Source organism: Balaenoptera acutorostrata, chromosome 13 (assembly GCF_949987535.1).
Source record: "Balaenoptera acutorostrata chromosome 13, mBalAcu1.1, whole genome shotgun sequence".
Classification (NCBI taxonomy): domain Eukaryota; kingdom Metazoa; phylum Chordata; class Mammalia; order Artiodactyla; family Balaenopteridae; genus Balaenoptera; species Balaenoptera acutorostrata.
The window spans coordinates 73,509,712-73,535,405 of record NC_080076.1 but is presented as its reverse complement, the minus strand read 5'-3'; the positions used below and the strand labels follow the sequence as shown (position 1 = coordinate 73,535,405).

General features: G+C 44.2%; 2 protein-coding genes across 3 annotated transcripts in view; one reads left to right on the top strand and one right to left on the bottom strand.

Annotated features, from left to right (window-relative positions):
• LOC103014975 (unconventional myosin-XVIIIb-like) overlaps nucleotides 1-6,302 on the top strand; it is a 44,675-nt gene extending 38,373 nt beyond the window's left edge. For both annotated transcript variants that reach the window (XM_057527294.1, XM_057527295.1), the window contains one exon: nucleotides 2,596-6,302. In XM_057527294.1, coding sequence (XP_057383277.1) covers nucleotides 2,596-2,679 — 84 coding nt within the window. In that variant the 3' untranslated portion in view covers nucleotides 2,680-6,302. The remainder of the gene's footprint in view (nucleotides 1-2,595) is intronic.
• Nucleotides 3,782-25,694, bottom strand: part of SLC5A1 (solute carrier family 5 member 1) — a 57,635-nt gene continuing 35,722 nt past the window's right edge. The window contains exons 6-15 of the mRNA XM_007170623.3: nucleotides 24,337-24,442; nucleotides 23,172-23,252; nucleotides 21,246-21,466; nucleotides 20,865-21,000; nucleotides 19,357-19,464; nucleotides 15,425-15,575; nucleotides 13,326-13,494; nucleotides 8,815-9,030; nucleotides 7,187-7,292; nucleotides 3,782-3,999 (exon numbers count right to left, since the gene is read on the bottom strand). Coding sequence (XP_007170685.1) covers nucleotides 3,782-3,999; nucleotides 7,187-7,292; nucleotides 8,815-9,030; nucleotides 13,326-13,494; nucleotides 15,425-15,575; nucleotides 19,357-19,464; nucleotides 20,865-21,000; nucleotides 21,246-21,466; nucleotides 23,172-23,252; nucleotides 24,337-24,442 — 1,512 coding nt within the window. The remainder of the gene's footprint in view (nucleotides 4,000-7,186; nucleotides 7,293-8,814; nucleotides 9,031-13,325; nucleotides 13,495-15,424; nucleotides 15,576-19,356; nucleotides 19,465-20,864; nucleotides 21,001-21,245; nucleotides 21,467-23,171; nucleotides 23,253-24,336; nucleotides 24,443-25,694) is intronic.

Below are 25,694 nucleotides of genomic sequence, written 5' to 3'. Positions count from 1 at the left end.
ATATACTTGACCCTGTGATAAATGCCTATCAAACTGACAAATACAGAATCTAAGAAAACGCAGAACAGGATCTAATTCCCTTACAGATTATATTAGTATGCTAGGGCTGCCATAACGAAGTACCACAGACTGGGTGGCTTAAACAGCAAAAATTTATTTTCTCACAGTTCTGCAGGCTGGAAGTCCAAGATCAAGGTGTCAGCAGGGCTGGTTTCTTCAGAGGCCTCTCCTTGGCTTATAGATGGGCAGTCTTCTCCCTGTGTCTTCCCATGGTCTTCCCTCTGTGTGTACCTGCATCCTGATCTCCTCTTATAAAAACATCAGTCATATTGGATTAGGTCCCACCCTAGTAATCTCATTTTAACTTAATTACCATTTTAGGGAGCCTATGTCCAAATACAGTCACATTCTGAGGTACTGGGGGGGTTAGACTTTAACAAATGAATGGGTGGGAGAAGAGAACACAATTAAGCTTATAGCATAGGTAAAGTTAGTTCTGCATCTTATGGATTTCCAAGTCATGGGTTCCTGTGGAAGAAATAATCTAAAGTGGATGTCATGCAGCAAAAGGAAACAGAATCACAAACTGAACATATAGGGCCTGAGGGTGAGGGAAGGCAGGTGGGGCAACGCCTTTGGGTGGCTGGATCACAGAGGTTTTCAACAAAGAGTGAATGAGAAAGCATCTGCTGCTCCCAGGACTCAGGCACCTTGACTCCTGGACTATCAGAAAATAAAGCGAAGCACCAGCATTCTAATTTGAATTTTCTCCAATCTGAAATATCTAGTGTTTAGTTTGACAATTTGGTCTTTGAGTGTGATCTAGGAATGCAGGTCCACTCAAGGACCAACTTCTCTCAAGCTGGGGGTGCCCTAGAACCAGAAAGCATCATTATCCATGTCCTGGGAGTCTTGGAAGAGCCCTCATAGAAGAGCAGAAGCTCCTCTGACAGAAAAAGCCGGCTGGGTCAGGGATGCAATGTGGAACTCGGGGACTGAACAACACTCACCTGAATCCTCCTGAGCCAGTCAAATAATGCTGCCCCATTAACCTCACCCACATCTCCCTAATTCCATCCCCACCAACCCATCAATGCAATGGCACCTCATTCAAACAACTTGGTTCACCGAAATCCAACTTGGAGGTTAGAAGGAGTACTCTTCGGGCTGAGTTGGGGGTAATGTTAAAAAAAATCTCTCTCCTGCAACTAAGCACACACATGTTTTTCTCCCAAGGTTTGCCTTCGTGAAGCAGAACAAGCTGTAGCATATCTTTTAGGAAATGGTGATTTCAGTACTAGGAAAAAGTGGGTTCTAGTGAGTTTCAGAGGTAGAAATTTTTTCATATATACACCAATGCCTGACTCAGTTATATGGAAGTAAGAAATGCTCCCAGGTATGTCAAAGGCCCCAGGACCAACATCACTCTACAGAGAAGGAGCTTTATCTTCTCATTTTGAGAGATTCCTTTTAAAATGGTCATCCATACTTAAAGACGCTTTCTTCCTGACAGGGCATGGTTTTTCAGTTCTAAAAACTAGCATTAATGAGCAATCACTCTGCACCATAATACACACCTTCCATCTGAGGAAAAGAATAGCTCTTTCCTGCATCCCTGAAATTATTCTAGTACAGTTTATCACTTACTGGGCCCTGGTTACCCAAGTGGTTCAGTCTGTTCTAATGGGACATTGTGCATTGAAGGTAGAATTACTCACCTCATGTTTACTAGCGGTTTTCAAGTTGAAATCATCTCCAAACTTTGCTACTTGTTGTTAAATTGTTCAAGTTGTTAGATTCTATTCTCAACTGTCCTGGCTCCTGCTTCCTAATCCATATCTTGTACCAACAAATGCTCACCACAAACAAGGTCAGTATTTGTCTAGAATCTCTAGAAAACAGGAAATCAGGATGTTATGGTTTTTTAATGTTTTTATTTTTTACCAAAGTAATAAATTGTAATGTACGGGACTAAATGCAGCTTAATATTACATCTGCTTGGCATCTTTCATGTATGTATCGCTCATTCTCTTTTCAAAGTGACCTCGTCACACCCAGAGGAGGTAGGTAGATGCTATGGGCACCAAGGTCCCAGTTTTCAAAGAGAAAAATACAGAGTTGAGACAAAAATAATTTACCACAATAAACATAGTGAATCATTGACAAGGTCAGAAACAGAATCTAGGACAATCTAGATACTTTATGCTGCTCCATCCTCTAGCTTTCAGTCCTCTCCTTTAGCCTCTCAAAGCTCAAAAATATCACAAACTCCCCACAAAACTGAGTACTCTGAGTAATACTAGCCATGTGAAATTCTCCACTTTTCCCTGTTCTCTGCCTATAGCTTAAGGGGAATATGAGGGCACATCAAATATTTTCTTTTCCTTTCACAAGAAGAAGCCATTCTTTACCTGTCGAACCATTTTTATACCCAAGGAACCACTCTCAGCTCTTTTCTAAGCTAGCCTGAAATCAGTCAATACTAACATCATGACTTCCACAGGATTATATTACAATATTATTACGATTCCACAGGTGGAACTAAAAGAAATAAATTAATTAAATTTAATTTTAATTTAAAAAATTTCTCCCTAGGAAACAGGTAAAACAAGAAATAAAAGTGTTGAGTGCTACCACCTGGAACAGAGACCACCCACCCCAAACTTGGTCAATGGATGACCACCAATCAAGACACCTAATAAAGGAAGAGCTGTGGTCACATGGACTCACAGGGAGGAGGATCTCCGGCTAAAAGTTTCAGTGTTTCAGGAGAGTGCGGCTGCTTTGAGATGACAGATGCCCCCAAGAGGCATATGTGCTCTATTTTGTGACACTGAGTCAGTTACTAAGCCTGTATGTCAATATCAGCACCATGAGGAAGAGGAGCCTCTGGAAAATGCACCCCAATTCATTATAGTCACCAGAGTGTGTACTCTGTGCAGCCATAAGGTTAACCAAAAGTAAAGCAAGCATTTATTAACAAATACCCACATCATTCATTCAGTCCACAAACATTACTGAGTGGCTAAGACAGTCCAGGCACAGGAAATGCCAAAATGAATGAAATCTCAACACAAAGAACTGACAATGGATACTTTTAAGAAAACCAGAAAATCCCCTTGACTTGGAATTATCTGCTTTCCCCACTGGCCTGAGGCTGGAGCCTAGGTCCCTCCCTTTGGCGTTAGTACTGCCATGTCCAGGCCCCTCCTTCAAAGAGCAAACACCCAGGACAGGGACCCCATCAAGCTCACATCCTCAGCTTCAACGTGTTCATCAGTTTATCAGATTGATCTTTCCTGTGCCAGGAAAACCTTGACAGGGATATCATGAGAAGGGGGTAGTTTTTTCTTTAAAAAAAAAAATGAAGGGGGCAGTTAGATAGGGAAAGTGGTAGGAACCAGGGAGACCACAACTCTTAAAATAATATTCAAGGATCACAAACAATGTTGACGTGCTGAATCTACCTGAGACAAACTTGCATCATACATCACAGGGCTTCTGTTTCTTAGTCTGCCTTTTCCTAGACATCAGACTGAGTGGAATTTCCTTCTGCAGCTCCGATATGTACAGATGACTGTATCACACTAGCCTCAAATACATAAGTTAACAGCAAAACAGCAATTTTTCTCTAGCTAGCCTGTAATTACAAATGTACACATTTATCGACTGGGCAAAATTTACAACTAGCTGGTGTGCCTTCAACACTGCAGAACGGGATTAAAAGGAGACAATAAAGATCCCAGCCTTCCCAAGCACAGCCTGCAGCAGAAGGCAGGACTCAGGCAAAATATGCATGGCAGAAGATGGCCACAGTCAGCAGGATAATGCCATTGATGTTCACTATCGTCCGCCACAAAGGCTTCTCCGAGGTGTCTGTCATCTTCAGCTTCATGGCTGCCTCCTCTTCCTTTGTCATTTTGGGGCCCTTCTGCTGGTCCAGACCACAAAACAGGTCATAGGCCCGCCTGAAGCATCCTTTTTTCTCCTCAGGAACTTCTGTGTCAGGGGAAAGGCATAAAAGGATTGTTGGATACAGAAGCAGGAGGCACCAGAAAAGGTTTCCAGGGGAGATGCCATTCCATGAAAGATCTGCCATTTTGCAGACATTTCCCAGTTTTCTTGTTTGCAGGAATGAAAATGGTACAAATTTATGTTTGTATAAACATAATTATAAGATGATGTTAATAGATGGATTCTACATCCTTATGATCAGCTTGCCTACGTTTTATCTCTGTTGGGCGCAATGTAAATACATTTTGATTTAGAACAGTCAGAATCAAACAGGAAATAATAGTTTATGAGAGAGAAATGTTAACAATTGGCTGGGGACTGTGACGTATGAAGAACATGGAAAACCCACCTCCCAAACACAGAAACTCATGTCTGTTTGCTATATCACTGAAAAGCAATGAGATTGGCATGACTCAGGAGTGCACTGGCTACACCTGGAAACTCCAAGGCTTCCATGTGGTAAGGATTGGTCTGAATAGTCCCTGATACAAGGCAGCAGTGATCAACATTTCCAGGGCTTAAGATCTGATACTGCTGAGTCGAACCATTCAACCGACCTTGCCATTCAAAGTGGATGCCCACCAAGGGAACTAATTCTGTCCTCTGAGCCCAGGTGTGGCATTAGAGGTAGGCAGACCTGGGTTAGAATCTCAGGTTTGTGACTCACTAGATACAAAATCAAGCCCACTGTGTTTTCAGCACCATGGTCAGGGACCACTGCTCTCCACTTTCCCAATTCTAAGAATCACAGACTTACTGAATTGGAAAGAACCTCAGTGGTCAAGCACATATATGTGTCAGAACTGGAACCAAAACCCAGCTTTATGGCCGCCTTTTTTTTTTTTTTTTTGCTTTTTTTTTGAATTTTTGAATTTTATTTTATTTATTTTTTTATACAGCAGGTTCTTATTAGTTATCCATTTTATACATATTAGTGTATATATGTCAATCCACTTTATGGCTGTCTTAATTCACCTCTCATATTCAAGTATATGTAAAGTTGGATAAATAACACCTTCTTTATTAATAAGATTTCCTGAGAGAGTGCCCAGTGTGTAGTAGGGGGTTAAGAAGTGTTAGTCCCCTTCCATTCCCTCTCTTTTCTCTCACACACATAAAAAAGATAGACAAACCTCCTTGTACCCCTCCATTTCAGTAAACTCTACCAAAATAGGAGAATGGGGAGGGAGTAGCAAGGAGTTGGGCTCACTAACCAGCCCAAGTGAGAAATGCCTGGTTATCTGGGTCAATAAAAAGTTGGGTGGCCTTGACAAAGTCTTTATGTCTCATTTTCCTCATCTGTAAAATTGTAAGACTTATACTTGCATTATATGCCTTACAAGTATGATGCAGTGCTAAAATGAATCCCTAAAGTATTCATAATTAAAATATGTTATGATCATATCAATATCAGTCATGATGACAATGGTGCTGGTGGTGATGATATGGGGATAATGATGATGCAGCTGCAAGTTTCCTCATGTTGCCATTTCTCAGAGAATGTTGAGGGTCACACCTATTGCCTGCAAAAGCCCTCAAGAAATCTTCATTTATTGAACTTTAATAGGGCAGGGTGTTCAGTCTGATTTCACCATGAGCTCATCAAGAAACAACAGAATTCAAGTGCTGCCAGGAACCTCAGAAGTCACTAAGCCAGTTCTCTAGTCAGTGTAGGAGTCTCCTCTATGGCATCCCTGTTAGAAGCATACTTGCTGCCCACCCCTTTCCAGACAAACACAGAAAACTCTTCCTTAAGTATCAGTAATGACGGTGATAACTATAGCCAATTCTTATAGTGGAGGATTATCTTATTCAATGTTTCCAACAGTGCTATGAAGTGTAGCCTATCATTTAGAATACTATTGTGAGGAACTTGAGCTTTAAAAAAATGGAATCTCTTGCCCAGGGTAGTAAGTAGAGAATTCAGGATTCAACCTCAGTTCTCCCCAAATCCAAATACCACACTGTTTCTGCACTATCCTGCCTCCATACTTCAAGTTAAATTGGAAGCGTTCTTTCCACTCATCTGTCTTAAGCCTTCCCTGTGGTCAGAGCTAATCTCTTCTTCCACATTAAAACATTCAAAATATGCCTCATCCGTGTTCCTTTCAAATCTGTGATATTCTCACTCAATGTGGAGACATTTTGGGGGGTGGGAGAAGTAGGGGGCATGTTCACACCTGCTTGCCCCAAGGAAGCAGGAAGGGGCAGCCTTTTTCAATACCATGGCCAGCTGCCTATGGCTCTAGGTTCCTTCCAGCACTTGCAGGGTCACATTTCAGAACTGAGAGGTCTTTAGAGATCTCAGAGCAGACTACTTCAGAGCTGGGACCATAGACAAAGCCTCTCCCTTCCTGGGCCTCAATTTCCATGTCTGTAAAATGAGGTGATAAGACCAAACAATCTCTAGGGCCCTTTCCAGAGCTAGTTCTATGAGTTTCCTGATGGCCAGATTCAGACCTTGTTCTGCAGCATCCATGCTCCCCTTCAGATGGAGTGATGAGACCTCCAGCCCAGTACCAGGTAAAACACATATGACCTTGTGCTACCACACCTCTGCACACCGCACATCACCACAACCATCCTCCATGTGTGCACCCCTCCCATCTAGGGAGGAAAAGCTGCAACACAGAAGTTGAGGAAAGCATTGCTCCATGATCAGGATAATCATGGCATTGCCTAAGCATTATCTTACTGGACTTCCAGGGAAATTTGATTTTTTAAATATTATGTGGTAAGCTGGTAAGACACAAGACCCTACAAGCCTCTATCCCATCCCCCTGATATCACTAGAACTGACCATAGCTTTGGTTCCAACTTCTTTCAGTTCACAGGCTATGTCAGAAGAGCCCTGAGCCTTCCCTTCTCCCTAGCCAAGCCCCAAACCAAGCCAGGGTGGCACGTATCTCACCCACGCTTACTCACTGAGCACTAAAAACCAGAGACTGAAGAGCTGGGACGATTTGGTATCCCCCTCCTCCCCTTGACCAGACCTTGAGTAAACTGCTCAAAACCCACTTATCCATCTCACCCCACACCCCACTCCTCACTCCCCTCTAGAAGAAAGATCTGAGCTTTAATGAGGCACTTAGTGAAGGCTTCAGTAAGGTGGTCTTGCTGTTGGAGGAGTAACTCTTTAGGGCTTGGGAATAGGCTCTGAGCCACAAATCACCTATTTCAATGGTCTCCTCTGGGGTTTCTTGAATGTCCTCCTCTCCTGCATCCAGGTCAATACGCTCCTCTTTGCTGTTACGCAGGCTCCAGCACAGGCGGTAGAGCTGTGGAGAAAGCAGAACAGGTTAGCAGAAAGATCCAAACAGTGTCTTGGGCCAAGAAGTTGGGAGAACAAAGAGATGTACATCAAGAAAGGAAAAGGAATGTGTCTCTCAATACCATCAAGAACACAGATAACAGTTCCCATCCACAGCACTATCTCTAAATATGTTGGGAATGTGGATATAAATCTTACACACGTGCACACCAGCCCCTATGCTATGTGCATATTCAGAGGCTAAGAGACTGCCTTGAACATAGAAATGTTTTGAATGAATGATCTCTTGTTACATATGATAACTGAATTTGTTCCATTTAGCACTCGTGCTGGGAAACAAGGCTAGACACTCATTTATCCAGACCGGCAGTGTAAGATCAGGTTTTTTGTACTGTATTATGGGGAGAGAATTGTAGACTCATAAGCCATTTAGAACAGGGAACGGCTGGAGGTGCAGTTTCTATTGACATGAAACCAGAAACCACTTTACTTCAAGAGGAAGCATGGAATTAAATGTGTTTGGGGCTACAATACTTTCAAAAACTGAGACATCAAGAAGCAATGAATACAACGTAAAGCGAGCCTGTGACAGATTTGGCCACTAACCATGATGGCGGTTCTGCTGCTATAAAAGCAATCTTTGTTTGACATTAAGGTTGGTCACAGTTTTGAAAATTTGGCAGTGAGACTGAAGGTCTCTCAGGGATTCCGTAAGCCCCTGTATTTGTGCACGCACCAGAAAGGGATAAACAAAACCCTTTCTCTTTCTCTACAGACAAATGCGATCTTGGGTTAACTCTCTAGCTCTGTTCCTTGGAAAACTGAAAAGGACAGAATGTCAGCTGTGCTGGGTTATCAGACTATATTGCTTATGGTAAAAATGACCCATAATTGGTAATCTTCATCTGCATTGGGAGGGCTGCGAACATACCCTAAACCAAGGGTGACATCTAGAGCTAAAGAAGAGTACTTGTGATTTTTGAAGTCTTGAATCAATTATACTTTGATACTATTTGAAATTTCTTAAATTCTATGGGCAACTGTTTGGAGGCTTAATTGGGAAAAAATAAAGGGTAAATCATACTTCAGATTTCCCTCAATGTGGTGATTTTTATAACTAGGTATGTCCCTTGCTGGGACCCCTGGAAGCTATGACCAGGAGACTGTTACAAGAAATATGTGTTGCTATATGGGACATAAGCATCCAAGCCAGGGTGACCCCTGTGCCTGCCCATGTGATCTCATTCCCTTGTACCGAGCTGTCACCTGGGGAGCAGGATCCAGAGAATAGCCCCTGGAGTGAAATGAGGCCTGCTGTGAGGACTCCTGCTGAAGACACACTCTGGACACTGCTCTACTGGGAAACCATGTTTTCTGTCCTGTATCCTTCTACATGACACCAAAAGCAAGGATGGCCTATTTTAGTCATGTGAGTATATGACGTCTGATTGAGCCAAAGGCAACCAAGATGGGTGTTGCATCATGAACATGAAACCAGGGCAGGACAGGTCTCCCAGATGGATACTCACATGCACATCTGGAATGGGCTTGGTGAAGAGGGAGACAGCCAGGATGATGATGAGAGAAATGACAAAGAGGATGATGGCAAAGTACAAGTAGTGTACACCACAGATAACTGTGGGACAGTTGCTGGGTTCCATGCAGCTCCCAGTTCCATAGGCAAACTCAGCAATCATACGGGACACCCCAATCACAAATCCAATGATCAGTCCCCAAAAGGCTCCCTGTGAAAGAAAAACCTGGGTTAAGAAACACTGTATACAGAAAACAGCTGCGCATTCACTGGGGGGACAGAGGCAAAAGAATAACAGTGAGAGAAATGAAAGCTCCAGGCTATCTAAAACAGAAACAGTGGAGTTCAGAATACTGCTAGGAATGTTACATCAGGCCTTCAGTGGCTGTGTTTACCATGTTTCAGTAATGTGATTTTACGTAAGTCATAAAACAAGGATTCACAAGATAATGGAGTAAAGTGTCTAATAACTGGTTAGAATAGCAACCCAAGGCCTTAATTCCAAAGGCCTTAATTCCCTTTAACTTGAAAAATAATTTGAATTTCTCTACCTGCAGCTACTTTTACCATCAGCCTCCAGATTTAGGCACATTCAGATGTACAACAATTACTGGTGAAGTAATTTGTATTCCTTGAAGACATGGAAAAAGAAATTGGGTCTTTTGGGGACAGAGGAGAAAGGAATTTTCCATCACCCCCTTTTATAGATCCAAAGTCACTTTTTTTAATTTGAGAACATAAAATTATACTGTGTGTTTTTACATTAAATTTTGGGTTTACATATTAGAATTATGGAAAGCCCTTAAGAGACTAGTAACATTGGGGGACAATTTTTCAGGTTTTTTAAAAAACCCTTTCTTTCTCCCTCCCTCCCTCTCTTCCTTCCTCCCTCCTTTCCTTCCTTTCTTCCTTCCTTCTTTCTTTCCTTTCAGTCAGTTCTCACCTAGAGGACAAAGTCTGAGTCTACAGGTCATATTTTAAAAGGACCAATGACAAAGCAGAGTGAGCACATAGAAGGGTGGCCAAAGGGAGCCTTCGTGATTTTGTCAAATGTTGGTCTGAACGGCTCCTTTGCTAGCCATCTGTACCCCCACGCTGTATATTACAGGTGTGCTAAATAACCAGCTATTCTTTAAACGTGTCATGTATGTTCATGTCCTGGCTCTTTGCACAGGTCATTCTCTCTACCTAGGAGGGCACAGGTTCATCCCTTCCTGGGAATCTTGCCCTAGCTGGAAGGTCTCCTCTCCTTCTGCCCAGACAGAGCTGGGTGGGTGCATCCTCCTTGCTGTGGCTGCAGCACTGTGGACACACCTCCACACCAGCACTGACCACACTGCCGTGTAATCATGCATTCGCTCCTGTCTCCCCATCTGAACTGGGAGCTTGCCCAGAGAAGGAACCTGGATTCATTCCCTGTGTGTTGCTAATGCCTAGCCCTATGCTGGCATCTGGAAGTGTCTGCTGGATGAATAAATGAATAAGGAAGAAGAAAAAGATGTTCCTTTTGTCCCTCATACACTTTCTCAGTAAAAAAATTATTTCTTAACTTTAGTTTGTGTGAATAGTATTGATAAAACTCGCTTAGGTTTTCCTTTTCTTTTGGCAATAGTAGTCTGCTCTTATTCCTTTAGTCTCTATTCTCAAGAGGCTCTTGAAAAATCTGGGGGACTTCCCTTGCGGTCCAGTGGGTAGGAATCCACGCTCCCAATGCAGGGGGCCCAGGTTCGATCCCTAGTGGGGGAACTAGATCCCACATGCATGCCGCAACTACAAGTTTGCATGCCGCAACGAAGATCCCGCGTGCTGCAACTAAAACGCAGCAACAGCCTAAATAAATTAATTAATTAAAAGTAAAAAAAAAAAAAAGTGTAGCTTAAAATTTATTAAAAAAAAAAAGAAAAAGAAAAACCTGGGATCCTTTGAAATTTTCCTCAAGACTTAGTCACCCCTCAGCAAACAGAGTGCGAGACGGGTCCTGAGAATCACTTTGCAGTCTTTGTGTGCTACTCTCCAGAGACTCTGGGCCAGGGCTTCTCACCCTCAGCACTGTGACATTTGGGCTGGATAATGTTTTGTTGGGGGAAGGGGGACAGGAGGGTGTCTTATGCATTGTAGAATGTTGGTCTCTACCCACTAGATACCAGTAACATTCCCCAAATCATAACAATCAAAAGTGTTCCCAAATGGGAAGTCCCTGGCCGTGCAGTGGTTAGGATTCCGTGCTCTCACTGCAGAGGGCCCTAGTTTGATCCCTGGTTGGGGAACTTTAAAAATCCCACAAGCTGCATGGCGCGGCCAAGAAAATAAAAATGTTCCAAAATAATGAAATAAGGGCTTCCCTGGTAGCCCAGTGGTTAAGAATCTGCCTGTCAATGCAGGGGACACGGGTTTAAGCCCTGGTCCTGGATCCCTCATGCCGCAGAGCAACTAAACCCGTGCGCCACAACTACTGAGCCTGCGCTCTAGAGCCTGCGAGCCACAACTACTGAAGCCCGCGCGCCTAGAGCCCATGCTCTGCAACAAGAGAAGCCACCGCAATGAGAAGCCTGTGCACCGCAACAAAGAGTAGCCCCCACTCGCCACAACTAGAGAAAACCCACGTGCAGCAATGAAGACCCAACACAGCCAAAAATAAATAAATAAATTTAAAAAAAATAATGAAATAAGAGAATGTTGCATTTATGATGTGAAAATTAGTCATCTCATTTCCTAATTAAAGAGATGAATTTAGTGCACCATTAAAAAAAACGTTCCCAATACAGTAGTTATTGGGTGTTTACATACCCAAAAAGCACTCCCTTTAATAACTTGGAATACTTCTGAAGTTAGTTGAAGAGTGGTTGTAAATAACTGCCAAATGAAGGAGAACAATGCTAACAAAATGTGTTTATTCCTTTCAGAGTGTCATAGACATGGACATAAAGATATATAGCTATATCTCCTACCAAGGAAACCAAAATAGTAGAATAAACTGAACCTTTCCTTAAGGAATTTTGAAATGTAGGTAATAAGCTGGATTTGGGGTATCAAAGCAATTTCTGTTTGACCAAAATTTTTAAATATGAAATATAATTTTAAAATTTTCACAGATACGAAAAAATAATGTTGCAAGACATCACCAAATTTCCCCTGGGAAAAGGAAAAATTACCCCCAGTTGAGAACCATGACAATCTATTCCAATTCTTAGCCTTACTTTTTTTTTTTTTAATATTTATTTATTTATTTATTTGGCTGCGCTGGGTCTTAGTTGTGGCACGCGGGATCTAGTTCACTGACCAGGGATCGAACCTGGGCCCCCTGCATTGGGAGCTTGGAGTCTTAACCACTGGACCACCAGGGAAGTCCCTAGCCTTACTTTTTGAAAGCTCTGGTCCATTGCTGAACTGAGTCTGCTTGTGGCCCACTGCAATACCCAGCTGGGCTTCTAGCCACACTTTCCTTACCTGCATTTTAGAAATCTCCCAGTGAACCAGTTTCTGTCAATCCCTATTGAAACGTATTCCAAGATGTGTGCCAATTTCCCTAACCTGCCAAGATCACTTGCATGTTTAATTCTGATCTCTCAAGGCTACTTACCCATGCACCCAGTTTTGTGTCCCCAGCAAATCTGGACTATGTTCCTAATGGCAAATGGCAAAGGAAGAGAGACACGTGTTGTGATTTACACACCTCAACTCTGGGTCACTGCAGTGAAGTGTTTCCCTGATATATATCTGTCTCTGTCCTATTGAGAGAAAGGGGTTGTCTAACCAAAAATACATCATTGTTTATATTGTTTCAGACAGTCAGCTACATAGTCAACACCCATACCCCTTCCCAATCCTTCCCAGGCATAGAGGTGGTTGGATACAGAGACACTGAGCAACATCCCAGTCAGAAGCCTTATCCAAAGGCATCCTTTTAGTGGTGCTTCAAAATCTGCAACGCTGCCCCACTGATGGCCCAAATTCTTCAGCCTGGCTTTCAAAGGGACCATGCCTAGTCTAATCTTAACCTGCCTTTCCAGCTGAGTCTTCCATTATCCACACACACAAACTCTCTCAACAGGTGAGATTCCTGACAGTCCCTCATCCCTATCCTGCTTGAGTATCACTACTTGGTCCTTCACTGGGCCCTGAAAAGTGCTGGCTGGAAAATCTAGCTCACTGCCGAACCAAGGAGGTAGCCTGTGCTAGAACTTCCTCTGGAGCTACTCACCCAGGGGCTACAAACTTCCCAGGGAGTGCCATGCAGTTGGGTCAAAATCACCACGAGTGGATGGAAAACATACATCATTAGTTGGGAATTAATTTGGAACCTGCAGCAAAGAGAAGAGGGGAGTCCAAGAGAATGTGAACCCGGGAGAGTCCCATGGTCCCTGGAGGCTTTTCCGTATAAATCCTCAGCAGCACATTCATTCCTGCTTAAGATCTCTGGGAAGTAGAATCCCTCCCAGAGAATATGCAAATCCAGATGGGAATTTCTGTTCCAGAATGATTTTTCTAGACATGTATGATACCTACCTGCTCATTGACTCTCTTGCAGAAAATAGCAAGCAGGAAGACAGCTGCAATGGGTGGTCCCAAGTAACTGGTGATGGACTGGATGTAATCAAAGAGCTGCCCACTTTGTGCTGACTGCACAATGGGGACCCAGGCAATGCTGATGCCAATCAGCACCAGCATGAACAACCTGAAATCAAAGCCCACACAATAGGGTGTCAATAAATGCCTCCACATGAATAAATATATATCACTATATATATATGTGTGTGTGTGTGTGTGTGTGTGTATATGACTAGCAAATACACATGTACACATAAAGATAGATAGATAGATAGATAGATAGATATAAAGTTTTATATGACCACAGCAAGGAAAAATAATCAGCAAATTCACTGAGACTCTTTTCTTCTGTATTCTGCTTCTTCAGGAAAATCTTCTTCGCCTGTAAGTAAAATGCACTTGATTTTCAATAGTAAAGTAGACCCAGTAACCACCAGGAGAGAATCCCACTTTGAGAGGCAGTGGAGTATAGGAAAAAAGGTATGGACCTTGGAGCCAGCTCTCCTTTTTTTTTTTTTTTTTGGCCACGCCACATGGCTTGCAGATCTTAGTTCCCCAACCAGGGATTGAACCTGCGCCCTTGGCAGCAAGAGCACAGAGTCCTAACCACTGGACCACCAGGGAGTTCCCTAGCTTTCCTCCTTTTGATTTTCACTTCAAGTCCTGAAAAGATTGGAGGGTTCTTTATAACCTCTGGACTTAAATAGAAGGAAGGCTGTGATTCTCTTATCTCTCTTACCTGAATTTAAGGCAAGAGTCTTAAGCTAACCTTTGCGGAGCAATGTTTTCACTCACATATTTCTCCCTCTAAAATGCCCTTCCCACTGCCTCCCATTTACCCAACTCCTATCCACCATTTTGGACGCAGCTCCCCCAGGAGCCTTCCTCAGCTACTGCATGGTGCACTCATGTCTCCCTTCTCTGAGCCCTTGATTGCTCTTACAGGTGTCACAGCAAAGTTTGGAATTGTTTCACGTAACTGTAAGTTCACCTAGGACAGGGACAAACCCCTGGGCAGCAGTCATTGGATGCACAAAAAAAATGTGAGCCCCAGCATAATCTCAGGGCCAAGAGGTCCAGCCCTGAGCAAAGTAACAAAATGGGTTTCTTCCCATGTTGCATCTTGAGCCTTATAAATAACAGAAAAACACCAGTAAACTTCTTTCTAAGGAAAACCCAGTCAGGGTAACCGTGCTGCTTCCGGTGAAGCAGAGTGGTGGACTCTGGCTCAGTGGTCAGACCTCCCCTGGGTGCCAGGTGTCTCATCTCCTGAAAGTGGCCTGCCATTTTCCTTTCCTTCCTTTGCCCTAATCTTGCTCATGAGATTTATGAGGTGGCAGCATTCCCTGGGAACCTTTCCCTTGACAGACATTCCAGGGACTTTTTCCACCTCTCCTGAGGAGGTTGGCCTGCCTTAGCCCCATGGAGAGACACAGCAGAGCTTCCGCTAGTCCTCTATCCAGAGCATCTGCTCCATGATAATTGGGAAAATGGGCACACCTGACCCACGGATCAATGCTTACTGCATTCAGTATCCTGTTGCGTCCATTACAAGCGTGCACATAGCCTGGTATTTTAGACTTTACAAAGCATGTTCACAAGCATAATATCACCAAACCCTCACGATGGTCCTGAAAAATGTTATAGCAAAGGTCAAGGTATTGGAGGCACCTGGGCCTAAAAGAAGTCCAGTGAGGAGAGCTGCAGTGTGGAGGGCTGAGAAAGAAAGCGTGGGACAGTAGAAAGGGCCTTGGACAAGGACTCAGTTGGCCATGGGTTCCAGTCCTGCCTCTGCTTCCTGATTTGGGTAGGACGAGCCTCATTTTGTTTATTGATAAACTGAGGTTAGACTAAATGATCTCTGATGTCATTTCCTGCTTCAGAGGGACATTGTTTGATGATCTCCAATTTAAAGTTAAATGCCACTGAAAGCAAATATAACTTGCCACAGAGGTTACTCCCATTCTACCCAGCATGTACCAATCTTCCCCAGCTTGAGGGAAACTCTCTGATCATTCAAGCTTTCTATGGTGCATGACAGGGGGAGCTGAACTTACCTTCCTGCAATCATGAGCTCTTTCTCAGATGCTCTCTTCCGGATCTTGGTGTAGATGTCCATAGTGAAGAGGGTGCTGGCGCTGTTGAAGATGGAGGTCAGGGAGCTCATGAGAGAGGCCAACATGACTGACAGCATCAGGCCTCGAAGTCCTGAAAGAAATGGAGGTTCTGAGTGGTACATGGAGAACCTCAGCTCTTTTGTGCTTGGAAAGTGTGAAGACTTGGAAAGTTTTTTGCCTTCTGACACCACACCATATTCTCTGATTTATCTCTCCAGAAAGATTAGAACTTTTAAGGAATGGACTGTAGCTTAAAAATACATTGTAAGTCCACAGCAGTCAACAAAGAGCTAGGGACAAAATACACATGAGGTAAATGCTTTACAGTTGGGTGATTGATGGTGGTGGTGGTGGTGGTGGTGGTGGTGGTGGTGATGGTGGTGTGTGTGTGTGTATGTGTGTGTGTGTGTGTGTGTGTGTGTGTACGTGTTTCCATCTGAGCGGACTTTTACAAGGTCTCTCACCCAAAAGATTAATGATAATGAAGAAATATTTAAACTAGGATTCAAAAGACAAGGTTTCAAGAAAGTGAAAAGACAGCCCATAGAATGGGAGAAAATATTTGCATATATCTAATAAGGGTCTATTATACAGAATATATAAAAAATTCCTACAACTCCATAATAAAAAGACAAATAACCTAATTTAAAATGGGCAAAGGACCTACATAGACACTTTTCCAAAGAAGATAAAGTGGCTAATAATCACATGAAAAGTTGTTAAGCATCAGGGAAATTCAAATCAAAATCACAATAAAATACTTCTTTGCACCCCCTGGAGGGGCTATAATTTTTAAAAAGACAGATAATAACAAGCATGGGTAATGATGTGGAGAAATAGGAACCCTCATACATTGCTGGCACTAATGTAAAATGGTACCACCACTATGGTAAATATTTACTCAAATAGTTAAACATAGAGTTAACATATGACCCATCAATTCCACTCTTAGGCATCTACCCAAGAGAAATAAAAACATAGGTTTGTACAACAACCTGCACATGGGTGTTCATAACAGTATTATTTATAATAGCCAAAAAGTAGAAACAACACAGGGTCCATCAACTGATAAATGGATAAACAAAATGTGGTATATCCATCCAGTGGAATATCATTTTTAAAAAAGGAATGAAATACTAGTAAATGCCTACAACATGGATGAACCTTGAAAACATTATGCTAAGTGAAAGACACAAAAGGACAAATACTGTATGATTCCATTTATATGAAATGTCCAGACTAAGCAAATCCATAGAGACAAAAAGTGGATTCGTGGTTGCCTAGGGCTGGGGGGTGGCTAGGATGAAACATAGAGTGATTGCTAATGGGTACAGGATTTCTTTGGGGCGTGACGAAAATTGTCTAAAATTGACTGTGGTGATAGTTTCACATCTCTGTGAAATACTAACCAAGGAGAGCACGAGGTTGTCCCTACTGAGCCTAGGAGGCCAGGCCATGCTGAGGGCCCACTATTGAGAGTACAATCCCAGAAGTAAAGGTAACCTTAGGGGTCACCTAGGTCTACCACCCATCTGATACACAAATCCTTTCCACAACTTTTGTTCTGCCTAAACCCTCCAGCAACAGGAGTCTGCTCCCTCTTGGACAGTCCTAACTAGGCAGATATCTGCCTGTTGATAGCCTCAGACAGAGTCCTTACACCACCCACCAGAAGCGGTATTACTCTTCATCCACTTTTCCATCTTTCACATATTCAAAGACAACTCATATTCTCTTGAACTCTCTCTTCTCCAAGCTAAACATCTTCAGTTTCTTGTACTATCCCTGTATAATAGAACTTGACATATATCTCTACTAAACTTCAGCTTGTTAGCTTCGAGTCAACATTCCTGCTTCTTGAGATCTTTTTGGAACATGATTCTATCATCCTCTAGGTATTGTATCTGTAAATAATTTTATAGCTGTGTTGTCATCTACAGCCTCACAAGAAGAAAAATAAAGGTTGCCTATTCTGATTATTTTGTCATTGGTTGGGATGTTTTTTTAATGGTCCCACTTGAGTGTCTATCATGTAGACTACAGACTATTGGAGCTATAGTAGGAGTTATAAAGACCATCTCATCCAACAGTCTCATTTTTCAGTTAATAAAACAAAGGTCCATTTCAAGGAGTTAGTAGGTAGGGCTTCAAGTCTTAGTTCTGCCATTCGCTCGGAGTTAATTTACCACTTAATTGCTCAGCTGGGATAGAGCTTTCTCCCCTCTGTATGATACTCTTCTCAGACTCACATTCATTTATTCACACAACAAATATTTGTTTAACATAATTTTAGAGCAGTCCAGGCAACAAATAACGGCATATCAGAGTAGAGTGATGGAGATAACAAGAGAAGGAGGTAGATGAATATAAGAGATACTTAGGAGGTAAAATGGACAGAATTTGGTGATGGATTGGTGGGGGAATATTTACTGGCTGAGTGAAGGAGGCTGAATCTGCAAATGAGACAAAAAGGAACAGCTGGAAAGGATGGGGGTGGGGGGCGGGGGGGGGGAAGACAAACAGAAGCGGATAGTGTTATGGAATCCAAGAGAAGGGAATAACTCAAGAAAGATGAGTGATCAATAATGCTGAATGCTACTGAGGGACCAATGGAAAATATTTATTTGATCTAGCATGGAGAGGTCATTGGGGAATCTGGTGTTTACAGAAGCCAGATTCCAGCCAAAAGTGAGGAATGGCAATGGTATATGCAAATGCAGCGTTTTTGTGTACTATGTGCCACACAGCTTTCTGTCATGCACAATCCACTCTAGCACAGTATTCAGAGCTACAGTCCTCACCCAGGATCTGCCAGTCTAAGGAAATAGCATAAACACGCCACAGAGGCCAGGATCCCAGCCAGAACTCTAAAAGAGCCATGATTCTTGTTAATTGCAACCTTAATTAATAAGCAACCCAGCTCAGTGGAATAGTTAACTATTACTCCCATTTTTATAGAATTTGAATGCAAAGGGTTTGCCCAAGGTCATCTATCCAGTCTGTGGTTTAAAAAAAAAAATCCAAATTCCTAAATTCTAGCCTTCAGCTGAGTTAACCATGCCAGACGCTGAGTTACTGTGTGGCCTTGGAAAAGTCACTTTCTCTCTGTAGGCCTCAATTTCCCCAACTGTAAAATGAACAGGTTTGACTAGATGATCTCCATGTTTCCTTTCAGTAATAAAATTTTATGTTTATTCTAAATTTTCCTGATCAATACCTTTGAATTTTTTGTCTCCCAGGACCCCTAACCTAACGAGATTTCCATCCCTTAAGCCAGAATTAGATTTTTCTTCAACATGAAGATGAACAGTAACCATACAGGTCTACCCCAAAACTAACTATTCTGGACTCTAAGTATTCACTTTCTTAGGACACCACATTCTCTATAATGAGAAACCCCCTTGTATCCAATCTACCTACTGCCTTGAACTTCCTCATTCTAGAGCTAAAATCGCTCTTTGCCTTTCCCTCCATGTTTTTCCTTGGAACAGCCTAGAAGTCAATTCATTCTCCAGGTAAAACTCCATTTAGTTCAAGCCTCATGTTAATGTCTGTTGGAGAGCATCAAAAGACTTTCTAGATGAGCATGAAAAAGTCGTGTTTTTCCCTAACATGTTTTCAGATCATCTCCTTTCCATGCCTGACTGATGGACAAGTGCCAGGACTCATGGAGCCCAACCAAGCCAGATGTCTCCTCCCTACTAAGGCAAGACCTGCTTAAAAACTGAGGATGCCTGGAATGAGGCTTTCCCTACTAGCACCCCAGGCTCAGAAATGGCTTTGCCCCAGAAGGCCCACAGACAGCTATGTAGATAGAGCCCAAGCCCAATCAGCCTCCCAAGAAAGACCCTGCCAGCAGGGACAACTCTCACCATTGGGCATGAGCTCCACCACCAAGGTAGGGTAGGCGATGTTGGTACAGCCAACCTTGGTGCCACAATATTTCTCACACTCCGAGGGGACAGTGCAGGCAATTTTTTCTGAGGAGAGATGAAGAGTCATGTCAGCAAGCAGACATCTGGGAACTATTTCCAGGATTCACCTTCTTAAGACGGCTTCAAACAGGACGTTCCTGCCCATGGCCCTGAAATGGTTCTACAAAGAGCACAGCTCCCACTAAGCCCTTCCATGCCATCCCCCTGCCCTTCTGGTCCTGACCATTCCCAAGCTCTGCCTGGGGAAGAAAGACAGTTCCTAGGCAGATGAGGGAGAAGCAAAGAAATGCTTATGCAGGAAAGGAGAGGGCATGGTCCTCAGACTTTAGCTAGCTACCCTGCTCAGCAGTGACTGTGTTCTTGTTTCTCCTGAACATCACAGTGACTTGCGGTTCCTAATTTTGAGGTTTGTTTTCAACAGCTCTTGCAAGTAGGGTTGAACATCTAGACAACTAAGGGAATTCCCCAGTGGGAGGAATGTGGGGTAGAACTTCCCAGATGTGGAAAATCTGGGCTAGAAATAGAAAGGCAGTAACCTGGGAGGGGAAGGGGACATGATCTAGAGACTTGGAGGAAGTTCTAAAAACTTCTATAGAATTCAGATCTACATGCATTTATTAGGTACCTACTACAGGTAGGTCATTTAGTGCTGCCCCATATAGTACCAAATCATCACAGCACCATCTCAAATATTTGTCTGTGTGTTATATCCATTATACTTTAAAATCTTCAGTTAGATATATTTTTCTCATGACAGGTGAGCCAGTATAGGAGGGTGAAAGCACTATTAGGAGCATGTAGCCAACGGCAACAAGTGCCCCCAGACTGTCTTGTCTTCATTTTGGAAGGTGCTCACCAAACTTTCACTCTGTGGTGCTCTCTTTTTGCCATTATTTTATATTCCAGGAAACAGTTTGGACCTGGGATGGCTGACCAAAACACACATGCAAACAGAAGTGTAGGAGAGGCCACAAACAGGCCAAGGAAGAATCTAACACCCTGGATAGCAAAGTGCAAGGCTCGGGGCCCCTTCACAGAAATGGTCCAGGAAACAGAGCAGCAGGCAGTTAGAGACTGGCTGCGGTCCTTTGACATTAAGGGCATCATATACACTACTATAGCCTGGGGGTTGGGAAGAAGACAGAGCAAAAAATAAGTAAATATTAGCTAGAAGAAGCTATAGCTGGAGGCATGACATGACTTCAGAGAATTTGCAAAAGGGGAAAAATAATTGCCAATGTAAAGAACCAGGGAACACAACTCCACACATTCTATGGCCTCAAGTTGCTCACTGTCTGGGGCAGGGGGGTACAATAATGCTTGGTAATCATGGCAAGAAAAGAAGAGGGCAGAAAAAAAGAAACAGGGATCTACAGGGCTTTAGAAGTGACTTGGAGCCAGGAAAATGGAAGAGAGAGGTCGGCAAGTCCAGCAGAAGGCATCACCTGTGTATAGGATGCGGCTGATCATCCCCGGCATCACCATGAGGAACATGGGCAGCAGCTTCAGGTACCCACACATGATGCAGCCAGCCTTCACGTGTGACATGTTTTTGGCCGAGAGGCACCGCTGCACAATGACCTGCCAGGGAAAGCCCAGTGAGGGAGGGGTGTAGGCAAGAGACCCCACAACAGGCTCTAACCACCCCAGCTTCCCCCACCATCCCGGGTCTTTGGCCTGGCACTCTGATGTCACCGAGGCTCAGCAGCCCTCAAACCACATGAGCCCTGCCCTACCTTTCCCAACCCCACAAGCCACAGGCAGACAGGAGTCTCTGTACCGCCCTGGGGAAGACCCTCTCCTCCCCACACATCCAGCGTGGGTACCTGATCTGTGCACCAGTACCACAGGGCGAGGATGGACAACCCAAAGATGAGCCCAGGCCATGGCAGGTCTCCCTTGAGAGGATCTCGGAAGAGGTGGAAGGAGTCAGCCCTTGGGGTGTAGCATTCTTTCCTGATGGTGGTGTTTCCATCAGAAATCACAGTTGGAATGGCATTCATGTATTTCGTCATGAAGGCATCATACCCTCCCACTTCATGAAAAGCTGGAAAACAGTGGTAACATAAGTCAACATCCTGAAACTCTCAAATCTTCATAGCAGTTTCTTCCTGTGGATGCCTGAGAAACCCACAGCCAGAGCCCTCACTGTGGGGTCTTGGGCAAGTCATTGTCCCATTCTGGGCTTCAGCTTTCTCATCCATAGAATGGGATTATTAACCCTGCCCAGCCCCCTCAGGGGGCTACTGTGAGGGTCCAAAGCAACAACCTGTGAAAGTACTCCAACCATAAACTTCTTTACAAAGGGAAAGTATTTGAATTATTAAAAGAAAGACCTTGCTTTTGAACCAGATTCAAAGACTCTGTTTTTCCCCTCACCTCCTGCTATCAGCAGTGGCCTTTGGGATTCTGGACGCAGACCCAGAGACACAGACTAGGCCCCCAGTCCCAGCAGTGTGGTGGGATGGAAGAGAATGGGTGAGGAATTCTGGAGCCCTGCCACCTCTTGGCTGTGGGAATAAGGCATTCCAGCCCCTGCCCTGCAGAATAAGGCATTCTTTCCCCTGCTCGAGACCCCTGAGGACCACTGGGGAAAATCAAATGGAAGCTCTTGGAAAACATAGCATAGAGAGGATAAGAGGCTTCACAGGACACACAGAGAGCATGGGCCCCCTTAAAAATAAAATGGCATTTTATGTCCTCCCATAACAAATACCTCTGTTTGTAGGGTTTCCAGTCTTCTCCTAGGATTTCATAGACAAATAAAATTTCAAAACTGGGAGGATGGGGACCACAGAGTGGCTGATTTTTTTTAATTAATTTATTAATTTATTTATTTATTTTTTACGTCTTTATTGGAGTATAATTGCTTTACAATGTTGTGTTAGTTTCTGCATATAACAAAGTGAATCAGCTATATGTATACATACATCCCCATATCCCCTCCCTCTAGAGCCTCCCTCCCACCCTCCCCATCCCACCCCTCTAGGTGGTCACAAAGCACCCAGCTGATCTCCCTGTGCTATGTGGCTGCTTCCCACTAGCTATCTATTTTACATTTGGTAGTGTATATATGTCCATGCCACTCTCTCACTTCGTACCAGCTTCCCCTACCCACCCCCCACAGTCTTCTCAAGTTCATTCTCTACATCTGCGTCTTTATTCCTGTCCTGCCCCTAGGTTCATCAGAGCCATTTTTTTTTATTCCATATATATGTGTTAGCATACAGTATTTGTTTTTCTCTTTCTGACTTACTTCGTGGCTGATTTTTAAAATTTTACCAAATCAGGAAATAAATAAGAAAATGGTCAATTTATAAAAGAAAGTACATTTAACATCAAAATGTAGACGACATAATCTGAGATTTAAGATGCAATATTTAAATATATTTAGCCTAATAGATATTTAGCCTTATCCTTTTTTTGTCCAGTTTCTCTGTGGAGAGAAGACCTCTCTGTGACATCAGAGGCCCACACTGGGGCCCAATGGCCCAGACTGCCTAGAGAGGGCAGCAAGGAATCCAGGTATTGTCTGGGCCGGGCCCAGCCTGAAACCTCCAGGGCTAGGGAAGGTGTCCCTTGCACACCCACAGTGACTGCCAATCTAGGCCAGTCTACTCCCCTGGGAAGAGCAGAGCATACCCAGCTCACTGTCTAGGTCAGCAGTAGGCAAGGAGGCTGGCCTCGTTTTTTTCTCCCTGGGCCTCTACCTCTGCCTCCCCACCTCCTCAGCCTGCCCCAGCCCCACTTACCAAACCCAGTCAGGATAAAAGACCCCACCAGCATGATCACCGTCTGCAAGGTGTCCGTGTAAATCACAGCCGCCAGGCCCCCTGAGCAAGCAAAGGAGACAAGGCATCTAACCTCAGGTAGGAGGGCAACCTGTCAGCCCACCTCTTTTCCCCACCCTCACCCCCACCCCCACTCCTCTCCCTCTGCACACCTTCTGCACCCCTCAGTCTGCCTTCCTTTCCTTCCCTCCCTTGTCCTGTTACAGAGGTCTGCCACCCAGCATGTTCCAGTATCTCCACTTTTCACAGAAATGCTGGGAAGACCTTGGGGAAAGAATGTTTCTCCCTATTTGAGGACAGAGAGCTTGATGTGACCGCTTTAAGCCAGGAAATGGCTATGGTGAGAAGCATCTGCGCAAACAAAGGCAGGGAAGAGCAAAGAGCTGACATCTCTACAAGATGTCTGGGGACATAACCAAATCAGTCCACTCTCTCTTCTCTCAGGCCATCTGAGTAACTTCTTATCCCCAGCACCATGGGGCTCCAGCTGGGCAGCAAGCTCCATCACTGGCCCTGGCCCCCCTAACTGGGCAGAGCAACCTCTGCAAAGGTGCCCCATGGTCACTAGTGCTGCCAGCTTCTCCGGTCACCTCTGGAGCCTTCCTCTAAGGTCTCTGTGTGTCACTCCCTCCCTTCCTCCCTACAGTGCCTCCCAGTCCCTGTCACATCAAATCCAAGGCCTCTGTCTGGCTTCCAAGGCCCCCGCACTGTGACCCCACTTGAACTATCAGGTCTTAGCATCGTCTACACCCCCCACCCTCAGCTACCTCCCATTGACGCCCCTCCTCCAGCCGAACTCATCTGCTTGCTCACCCTGCCCTGGCCCTGCCACTCCCATTCCTGACTCCATTCCCTTGCTCCCACCTCTCCCCAAGCCTGGCACTCCCTCTCTGCTTCTCCCGACTCAGCCAAGTTCTCTCCACAACCTGCAAAGCCAAACCCTGCCCCACCTCCTGTAAGAAGCTGTCCTGACTGTTCCCACCAACACTGGATTTTTCTGGGGCCACCTACAACTGTTTCCTCGAACATTTTCCTGGGTGGATCTCTTCCTTGAGAGGAGAAGCCACGTCTTCACAAGTGCCTAACCCCGAGCTGGGCTTGGGCTGAGTCATTCAAGGGGACTCACCTGTGATTGTGTAAAGGGCAGTGATTACCAGTAAGATAAAGATGGCCAGGTACAGATTCAGGCCCAAGGCCATGTTGATGAATATGGCCCCAGAGAAGATGTCTGCCTGGAAGGAGAGAAGAGCTGGGGTTGGGGGGAGAGAGGCCGCTGGCTGCAGGGTGCACGGGGCCTGCCTGAGGCACGTCAGCGGCAGGGACAGGGAGGAGAACTTGGAGGGGTTAGCAGAAGCCGACCCCCAAGTAGTGCCGATGCCTGTGATTTCCGAGGCCCCACGTTGGCCCACACCCCTTTGCCCTTTGGCTGAACTCCCACAATTAGAGGTTCATATTTTTATCCCCAGTTGAGAATATGAAAGACAAGTAGTGTACAATTCCATGTATACGAGGTTTCTAAAATAGTCAAACTCATAAAATCTGAGACTGGAATGGCTGTTACCAGAGGCTGGAGGAAGGGGGAGTTATTAATCAACAGGTATAATGTTTCAGTTAAGTAAGATGAATAAGCTCTAAAGATCTGCCATACAACATCGTACCTAGTCAACAATATGTATTATACACTCAAAACCTGTCAAGAGGCTAGAGGGCAAGCTAAGTGTTCTTACCACAATAAAATAAAAATAAAAAACAAAAGGAAGACTTTCCTGGTGGCACAGTGGTTAAGAATCTGCCTGCCAATGCATGGGACACGAGTTCGAGCCCTGGTCCAGGAAGATCCCACATGCTGCAGAGCAACTAAGCCCGTGCACTACAACTACTACTGAGCCTGCGCTCTAGAGCCCGCGAGCCACAACTGCTGAAGCCCGTGCGCCACAACTGCTGAAGCCCGTGCGCCTAGAGCCGGCGCTCCGCAACAAGAGAAGCCACTGCTATGAGAAGCCTGCGCACCACAACGAAGAGTGGCCCCCGCTCACCGCAACTAGAGAAAGCCCGTGCACAGCAACAAAGACCCAACACAGCCAAGAATTAATTAATTAATTAATTAATTAATTAATTAACTTTTAAAAAAATGATATGAACACCTGAGAGTCATGCTCTATTCCTAAATTTCCCAACAAGTTTATTCAAGATGATAATAGATATTACATGATAGAAAAAAAAAAGAATTCCATAGTCAAAGAGGCCTGTGAAATACTGGATTAAATAAAGTTAAGGCAGTTTCTTTACCACACAACTTCTCTGAGCCTCTAATATACTGTGAATCCCCAGGAGGAAAACATAGTAAATGACCCTTCACAAACTTATTTAACTATGGAACTCTGTTTGCCAAGGACAACTATTAACACCTTGAGGTTCCTCCCAACCCACTTTGTAGACTGCTGCTCTAAGCTATTATCCTTCATTTACACCTCAGTGTAAAAG